Genomic DNA, 9,703 nt, shown 5'->3' with positions numbered 1-9,703 from the left:
AACATAGCCGCCCTCTAGTAATTTGTTCAAGCTGCAATGAAGACAACCTCAACCAATGAGGAGAGAGCGAGTGTCAAATCTGAGGAAAATATAAATAGGCAATCATTTCCTGTATGTGATGACAGATTTTTGAGCACCAGACTAGAGGGTGGATTTTAAACATATTCCCCATCCACAGGATAGGAGATAAGCATCTGATCGGTAGGGGTCTGACCAGTGGGATCCAGAGCAAAATCACAAAAACCGTGATCTAGTGTCCCCCACAAACGAATGACGCATGCATGCTACCGCTTCATTCATCTGTATGGGACCAACAGAAAAAGCCAAGCATCACACTTTCCTTTTTTTTCAGTAGTCCCGTAGAATGAATGGAACTGCAGTGTGCATGCCAAACCACTGCTCCAGTCATATGAGACAAGACTCATGTTTTCATGAGTGGTGGGGGTGTCAGTGGTCAGCTACTACAGATCAGACACTTATCTCCTATCCTGCAGATAAGTTTGAAACTTGGTGCATTGGTGCAAACTCTAAATCCGAATGTGGATTGCTGTAGAATGAACACGTAAAGACTTACATACCTGAAATTTTTATTTGTTGGACAACGTAGGCAGCACGAATTCGCTACTACTTCATCAAATATACCTCTTTCTTGTTGGGAGGGGTTTGTATAGGGGCAGTGGTGAATTCTAATGAATGGCAAAAGTATCTGCTATGCTTAGGCAACAACTTAGGTCAGGGCCGCATGTAGGTGGAGACTGCCCCCTATAGACCGACATCAATCATGCTGGAACAAGTAGCTTATATCTCCACAGAATGGCTGATCTATCTTTTTTATTCTTTTTAAAAAGTTTGAATAAAAACACAAAAAAAAAAATGAAAGAAAACCTTGAGAGCTCTTAACTGAGATAAGAACCCCACAGAATATTGACCAACAGCCATTTTCACAAAAAAGTAAAAACCAGAAGGGACATTTAATAAATCAATTGTTGAGTGTCAGCGCCCTGGAAGCTGTCCTGGTGGTGGCACATTGTCCTGAGCTTTCCGGCCACCACAACATATATACAATACCACCAGTCACCACTTATGTACACGAGCCCCTGGCTGGTGTTTGGGGCCACATCTGCACAGGGTTCAGAGTCCTTTTCTATGAGCGCCACTCACTCCTTCCTGCGCTTCTTCCCCTCATGGTCATATTCTTTGGCACGGCCGCTGTCTGATGGGCGTTTGGAGCCACCATGCTGTTTGGCCTCTTCCAAGAATTTATCCAAACCGAATGGATCCTCCTCAAATTGCACAGGGCCATCTCTACGCTGCTTACGATCTGAGCCCGAGAAATCCTTATCTGGAACAAACCTGGGAAGACATTGATAACAACGTTAACAGTACAGAATGCACAACCCTCACGTAAATCAGACATTTTCCCTGATGCATACACCACTTATCCCTCTATACCCCACAGTTAGTGGCCATCTTGAGCCTGAGGCTGGCCAATGATCTAACGTGTATGGGACTTCTGACTATAGATGATCTCGCCACCCCATATCCTTTGTTACGAAGCAAATCTGTCTGTATGCTTATTGCTCTCACTCTATCTCACTGTACTGAGAAAGGCCGCCTGCACACGAGCGTTCCGGATTCCGCTAGCGGATTTTCACGCGCGTATGGTACCTAAATGTGCTTGCGGATGGGTGCGGATGCGTGAAAAATCACGCGCGGATATACGCGGATGTGTTGCGGAAAAAAACGCGCAGAAAAAACAGCAGACACCCCTTATTGTAAACCCAACCCCTAGAGAACTGCCCATTCCTTGGAAAACAGCTTAAAAACCAACACCCAGACTCCGTTTTGTCCCTCTTGCTTGTGCGAGCACCGTTAAATTATTCTGGCAACATGCTTTCACCCGGTGAGCAGATGTCTTTGTGGGCATGGCTGATCCATGTTACTTTTTTCAGGCGCTTCTCCAGCGTGACTTTATTTCAGTCACTGCAAAAAATTCACAAGAGGAAGGCCGCCTGCACACGGGCGGAAATCCCGCGGCGGTATTTCCCGCGGTATTTCCGCCGCTGAAAGTCTGCATAGGAGTGCATTACAATACGCACTCCTATGCAGACGGCCGCGGTTTGGCCACGCGAAATGTCGTGCGGCAAACAAACCGCGGCATGTCCTATCTTTGTGCGGGGCTCGCACTCACCCGGCCGCCAGCTACGGTCTGCGCATGTGCCGGCTGCGCGGCAGCCGGCACATGAAAGAGCCGGGGCCGCCAGGCGCGGGTGAGTACGCGCTCGTCACTGCAGGCTCTCGGGTCAGGTCCCGCGGCGAGAATTCTCGCCGCCGGCTCCGACCCGCTCGTCTGCAGGCGGCCGAATTCATTACTACAGATTTTGCATTCTTAGATCCTGCATTGGCAAGAAATACTACCTATCTCCCTCTACAAATTTGCCTGTGAAGCTCTGCTGTGTGTTGGGACGCCTCCTACCATGCCTACTTCCTGTAGTCATAGCAACCAGTGACTCCATCTGCAGCTGCACTGCGGATGTACTGCGTGAAAAAACGCACCCATTCACTTGTATTGGAGGCTTCACGCGCAGAATCCGACCCAAATTAGAACAGGTCGCAGATTTTTTCACGCGCGTGAAAAAACGCGATACAAATCCGTCCGTCTGGGGACAACTGCGGATCCTCATAGGAGTATATTGGCTGCGGTCTGGGGTGGATTATGTGCCTAAAATAACGCGCTGGAAATTCCGTTCGTGTGCAGGCACCCTTAGGGTCATGGCCTTCTTCCAGCATGGGTCGTATACATCTCACCTGTTTGTTTTCATCAGGGTGTCGATATCTGTAGTGTACATATCAGAGTCTGCGTTCTTCGGCCGGTAAATGGTCTGTGCCACCTCCTTGCTGCTTCTCCATGGCTGAGAGTAAACATTATAAGTTTCATCCTCCCCTGCTGCAAAGCCACTGTCCAGCCCCTGCAATCAGAAACATACAGAGATCATCATACAGCGGGCCAACAGAGCCTGAAATGCATAAATCCCAGTAGGGGAAGTTGTGTACAACATCTCAATCTTTTAGACCTCCCGTATTCCATAGGTCATAGTCCAGAACAAATCAAAAAGGTTAATACCAGCAGAATAACATTTAAATGTCAATGCTACATTCTAAAAACACATTTTGTATTTGATCTCATTTCAAAAGTGATCCAACGAGTACTTCTGACAATTTCTTATATAGTATGGCACCACATAGAATTCAAAGCGCATAGCAATGTGTATGTCCACCTAATACTCAGGCACTCTACCCCACAGTCAGATCCCGTTACAATGATCCTTTATTCACTACTGCCCTGCTCCTTTCTAAAACTGCATACAGTACACTTCCGGGTTTGTAGCATCCCAGCGTCCTCTGCAGCACCAGAGGGTCTTGGAAAATGACATAAGATCTCACATGTCATCGCAAGATCCCACCATCAGACTAAGAGCACTAGGCAGTAAATAGTGCTCTTAGAATGCAAGATCTCATATTCTGAGATCTTGGTACAGAAGAGGACAAAAGGGAAGTACTCGCCCAAGTCCCTTGGAGGAGTCAGCGGATTTATACAGCAGCATGAAGTTTTTTTTATTATTGGTAGCACACAACTGGGTTTGAATTGTGGAATCCGCAATAGTCACCTGTGCAGACGATCCACGGTATTCCACATTCATTGAAAAAAATAAAACATTTGCATACTCCCTCACATGAGTGGACAGTGGAAATAAAATTGCAGCACGTTCTATTTTTGTGCAACCTGGCAACCTGTGGCCCATTCGCAATGGACGTGGGTACCGACGACCTATCATGTCATTTCCTAGCGACGGCATGGTAAAAAAAAACAGATTGGGAAAAACAAAAAACACACAACTGTACTGCACATGACTGACAAGCCACCACAGTAATCCGCAATACAAAATCAAAACTTATGAGCGGTCGCCAGCTGTGTACAGGGCCAGATTCCGCTGCGGGCTCCCGCATGCGGGATAGACTGGTCTGTAAAAGACCGGCCTAAGCTAATTAAAAACTTTTATTTGGAGGGCTATTGACTGTTACAGGAGAGGGAGAGAAAAACTGGTTCTGCTCAGAACGAAAAAAAAAAAAAATATCTGGAGCAGCTTTTTCTGATTTTTCAATCCATTCAATCCATTTAAATACGTTTCAGAAAATGTAATCCTTTGCATCCGGGACTCAAAACAGGATTGAAAAAAAAAAAATAAAGTCAAATCTAATTCTGTAGTTTAACCAGAGTGGAGAAACCATAGAGAGTCCTGAGCAGTTTATGATCACCTCTGTCAAACCAGTCTCTCCCGTGCCCCTTGCCAACAATTAGGGATGCTTTACAGTTTGAGATGCACTGATCTCATAATATAGACCCCTATCCTTTTTACTACCACCCATGGTCCCATCACATGGCCAGTGCTCATACCCTGCTCTGGTTGAAGAGCCGCTGGTCGTACTGAATCTCTCCGGAGGGCCGTTGGCTGGGGATTCCTAGGGCGATCTGCTCACTGATATCTCTGTCTTCATTCCTCTGCAGCTTAGACCTGGTAGACAGTGAAGAGTTAAATGACTGATAAAAGTCTGGTACAAACAATAGTTATGCACATTTAATATCTGCACAAGTGCTGAAACATGGGTTTTGTTACAGTAATTTTTGCTGCTATAGCTTATATGCACCATCACATTTATTTGTGGGAAGTGCATACATTGGTTTTCTGTTACATGTGCATTTGATCAAGAATGGCTGCCTACACATGTCGTGCACTCCATTTACCCATCTGTCCCAGGTGGTTCAGTGATATATATATATAGATATAGCTTGGTATACAGCTTTCCCATTCATGTGGAGGCTTTTTAGCCTAAAGACAGGTGTCACCTTGATGCGGTGGATGGGCCCCACACAATTTGATCAAATCGTGCACTAAGGACCTTACTTTTTTATTGTTAGTATAAAAAGGTGCGCAATTTTATGCAGCCATGAGTGCTGAAGCAGGCGTTTGCTACTGATAAAACTAGTGGGTCCTCCGGAGTCAGATGAAAATATAGCACGGATCACAGAAATCCAGCTTTACCTCTTATCTGGAGCTGCCCTGGATAGGTTGCGCTCATGCTGCCGCTCTTTGCGTCTGTTGTCTCGGATTTCATCCCGTTCTCTGGCATCACTGTCCTCTGCAACAAGTATAGACATAGAACTGTAGTAAACTATGTGGCAAACCCTGCCCCCACATCTCCTAAGCACTCACCCTTGTCTGCGTGAGACTTTATTCCGGCTCTACGTTCTCTTGCAATCTGCGCCAGCTCTCGCAGCTTCTCTTCCTTCTTCTCCTTTTCTTTCTGAGCCATCTTCCTCTCCACCTGCGCTCTCATCTCCACAGCTTCACGGGCCTAAGAAAACACAAGCGGCTCCTCAGTGATTAGGAACGTTATCAGGCTGGAGACAAGGAGTCATGTCAGAGACTCACCTTCCTGTCAGCAATATACAGCGCTTCTGCCAATTTGGCAAAGTTCTCATTGATGTGGACGGTCTGAAGCCCTCGACCATCGGCAGCCAGACGCTTGTCTAAGGGGATTGTGTAACCCTAGGTAGAGAAACCTAATCAGATCGTGGCCAGACAGATTAAGAAGCAGCCCTGGCTCACAAGCCCCACCAGCCCACATATAATATTGCCCCCTACATATTGTAATGTGCGCCAATATCGTACTTACCGTATATACCGGCGTATAAGACGACTTTTGAACCCCGAAAAATCTGCTCTGCAGTCGGGGGTCGTCTTATGCGCCGGTAATACAAAAAAAAAAAAAAGTGTAAAAAAAAAAAAATTTATTACTCACCTCCCCCGGCGTTCTGTCGCGCTCCGGCAGGATGTCGCTCGCTCCTCGTCCCCGGCGCAGCATAGCTTTCTGAATGCGGGGCTTGAAATCCCCGCTTCCAGAAAGCTAATACACACGCCGGCAGCCATGACATCATTGAATGGCTGTGATTGGCTAAAGCACACGTGGCTTCAGCCAATCACACTATTCAATGACATCATTGAATGGCTGTGATTGGCTGAAGGCGCACGTGTTAGCAATCACACCCATTCAATGATGTCATTGAATAGTGTGATTGGCTGAAGCCACGTGTGCTTTAGCCAATCACAGCCATTCAAAGATGTCATGGCTGCCGGCGTGTGTATTAGCTTTCTGGAAGCGGGGATTTCAAGCCCCGCATTCAGAAAGCTATGCTGCGCCGGGGACGAGGAGCGAGCGAAAGCCTGCCGGAGCGCGACAGAACGCCGTGGGAGGTGAGTAATAATTTTTTTTTTTTTCCTCCACTGTATACCGGCGTATAAGGTGACAGTTGGGGGGTCGTCTTATACGCCCCGTCGCCTTATACGCCGGTATATACGGTAATGCCAGCCCAGTCTCAGACGAGCATATTGTGAGTAATATGGATGATTATCCCAGCTTCACCACAGGAGCATCATGGGAGGATCAGTAAACCTACAGTTGGGCCAGGACAATCGCCCATATTACGAACACATGAAAGCGTTAATAATATGCTCATCTGAGACTGGGCTTACTGTAGGAGCTGCATAGCAGCCCAGGAACGAGAATGGTCAGTATTAACTACTTCTTTAACTTCTTCTACACAAGTATCACTAGCAAATACCACCAAGTAGCACCCACAATAACCCCAGCAGAGCCAAACAAATGTCACCAAGCAGAACACATACTACTATGCCCTAGCTATATCAATTATCAGTGCTGCAGGGAGAGCTTCTATAGGCTCGTCTCTTACCTCCTTTGCAGACTGCAGACTCTCCTCTACTCCTCTGCAGACTGCCATTGAACTACACGATGAAGGACCTGTAATGGTCATGTGATTGATGTCACAGGTCCTTCATCCATTCTAGCATCACTAACTACACTGATAATACAGAGCTTGTATTATCAGTGCAGTTTGAACTTTGACATTAAAGGTCGGTCCACTGTCTGACCAGCCCACCAAGAATCTGCCCGCCCCAACAGATTACCAGTCTGGGCCTGGATGACATCCCATGATGCCAGAACGATCTACAGCTACTGACTGCTCAGCAACAGATGTAAGTTTTACCTTGGCGTTCTTCCAGTTGGATATACACGGTGGGATCTTCCACTCCTGCTGTTCCTTCACAGTCATCTGCAGAGAATGGACACAGCAATATTAGACATGATGGGTCACAGGGAACCTAGTGTTGTGTGAGACATTACTCAGGACAAGTGGCAGCGGTGGAACTGTATTCAGCAGAAGAAGGGATATCGGACATAAACCTCTTCCCAAAACGTACACTTATCACACTGGCGAGCGATAGTTCCTGCACAGGGACGCAAATGTCCAGTGCAGGGCGATACCATAATACATTTAAAAAGTATAAACTTCCTGACGACTAAGAGTTGTGTGTATTTGAAGAATAACAGCATTTCCAGCTTATAAATGTCCTGTATTCTGCATTTCCCATAGGCTCAATTTCTAATTCAGGTATGAAATGCAAAAAAAAAACAAAAAACACCAACATCAAATACTGTTACAGTTCAGCTAAGAAATGTTATAGCTCTTGGAACGTATCTTTTAGGGGTACCACTTTGGGGTGTCAATAATAAATTTATATTATATATAAAAAAAAAATTATTTTTTTATTTAAAGGGATGTAGGAAAAAAAACAAAAACTACTTTTTTTTCGGTATTCTATAAGATTCACCGTAAATTAATGTTACTTTTATTCTTCAGGTCAATTCGATCACAGCAATACCAAATTTATATAGGTGTTTATGTTACTATTTTTCTACAATTAAACCCCCCCCCCCCCAAAAAAAAACAACTTAGAAGCAAGACTGTATTTGTACCGCTGCATGCCAAGATCCCTAATATTTTTATTTTGCCACCAACAAAGCTGTGCGAGATCTTGTTTTTTGCCAAATGAGTCGTTTCCATTGGTAAAATTTTTTTTAGGGGTAAGGGCTTATTCACACAAATACATTTACGCGGTGTATTGCGCATGTAAAATTTTTGAACGCGATACAGTAAATAGAACCCATTGATTTCAATGACTTTGTTCAGCATTTTTTGCAGTAGGTTTCATTTTCGTGAATATTGCGCAATGCATTTACGACCGTGTGAAGGCAGCCCAAATGCGAGTTTTTCATCAGCTCATTGCACTTTGCTGCGAGAGACAAACCAGCAATTTTGGCATGGTTTATCTTTTTTGCATGGCCCTTACCACGTGGTGTAAATGATATGCTGACTTTTCTTTGGGTCAATAAAATTCTAGCAATACCAGATTTTTATATCACATTTTAAAAGGCAAGAAGGTGATCACACCAAATACGGATTTGATTTAGATTACTCGTGTTCACTTTGCATTTTAAATGACAAAAATAAAGTATAAACACTTCTATTTTTGAAGTCACTAACTTTGCAGCATTTTTTTCCCACATCTGCCTAAGGCCAATTTCACATGGGCGAGTGTGATATCAGGCTGTGAAACATGGCCCGATATTGCGCTCACCAAGATGTGTTTTTCCCATTGATGCGAGGTGTTTTTGTATCAAAAAAAGTCTTGCATCATTTCAGGGAAGTAGAAGTCCCCTGGCGTGGCTGAAAGCCGTGGTGGCAGATTGCAGAGAGGTTCCAATTTTTTTTTTCCAATGGGAAATCTCGAAACAGACTCACGTGCACATAGCATACGGTGTGATGCTTTGCCAGCCCCATTGATAACAATGGGCAATGAGACGCCCAATATAGGACATATCGCAATTTTGTATGACCCCATTCAAGAGAATAGGGTTCATATTCGTGCGTCTTGCAACGCACAAGAAGATTGACGGGATTAGCCGGGTATAGGTGCTCGGAGGACATCGACAGACCGCGCATGAAGTTGTACACTTGGTAGTATCTTATAGGTTATGTATTTTCACTAGAATTCTTGACTTTTAGAAGTTTGGAAGTGGACATCAACTGACAACATGGAAAAGGAGAGGAGCCATATGGTGAGCTGCAACGTATGCTACATGTTTACAGACATACCAGAGGAAAAGCCAAAACTTCACCCGCTAGAAATGCAAGCTTGTGTCTCTACTGGAGGAAAAGGTGCAGAGTCTTCAGGAGGGAATAGCTATGTTAAACTTATTAAGGAATGTGAGCATTTCCTTGACAGAGTAGAAGAAAGTGTTGAAAATGTTAAAGGAAAATAAATGTTTTTGGGGTTATGTCAAAAGTAAAAAAAAGGCAAAGATGCTATTGAATGCTTACAAAATGAAAGTGGGGGAATTAAGAATTTTGAGAAGGCTGAATTTTTAAATTCCTATTTTGTAGCGGTTTTCTCTTAGAAAGTAGATGGAACCTCAACTGATCTCCATGTGCTAGTGGAAGAATAAAAGAATGCAGGCTATCTATAAGCAGAGAAAAATAGCAAAAAAAAAAGAAAAAAAAAACAGAATGGGAGGAATAGGGCTACGCAGCAGCACATGTCAAAAAGACTTGGGTATACTAATAGATGATAGACTGAACATGAGTCAACAATGTGATGCAGCAGCCAAAAAGGCAGACACAATTCTGGGATGTATTAGGAGAAGCATAGAGTCTAGATCACGTGAGGTAATTATTCCCCTCAACTCTTCCTTAGTCAGACCCTATCTGGAATACTGTGTCCAG

At 44.6% G+C, this 9,703-nt stretch overlaps 1 protein-coding gene across 1 annotated transcript in view; it reads right to left on the bottom strand.

The window, feature by feature from the left end:
• Window positions 1-570: 570 nt before the first annotated feature.
• SNW1 (SNW domain containing 1) overlaps window positions 571-9,703 on the bottom strand; it is an 18,712-nt gene continuing 9,579 nt past the window's right edge. The window contains exons 8-14 of the mRNA XM_066607614.1: window positions 7,127-7,192; window positions 5,493-5,609; window positions 5,274-5,415; window positions 5,103-5,199; window positions 4,457-4,574; window positions 2,809-2,969; window positions 571-1,353 (exon numbers count right to left, since the gene is read on the bottom strand). Of these exons, the coding sequence (XP_066463711.1) occupies window positions 1,158-1,353; window positions 2,809-2,969; window positions 4,457-4,574; window positions 5,103-5,199; window positions 5,274-5,415; window positions 5,493-5,609; window positions 7,127-7,192 (897 nt within the window). The 3' untranslated portion in view covers window positions 571-1,157. The remainder of the gene's footprint in view (window positions 1,354-2,808; window positions 2,970-4,456; window positions 4,575-5,102; window positions 5,200-5,273; window positions 5,416-5,492; window positions 5,610-7,126; window positions 7,193-9,703) is intronic.

The sequence above is a fragment of the Eleutherodactylus coqui genome, chromosome 6 (assembly GCF_035609145.1).
Source record: "Eleutherodactylus coqui strain aEleCoq1 chromosome 6, aEleCoq1.hap1, whole genome shotgun sequence".
Classification (NCBI taxonomy): Eukaryota; Metazoa; Chordata; class Amphibia; order Anura; family Eleutherodactylidae; genus Eleutherodactylus; species Eleutherodactylus coqui.
This window is presented reverse-complemented; position numbering and strand designations above follow the sequence as displayed.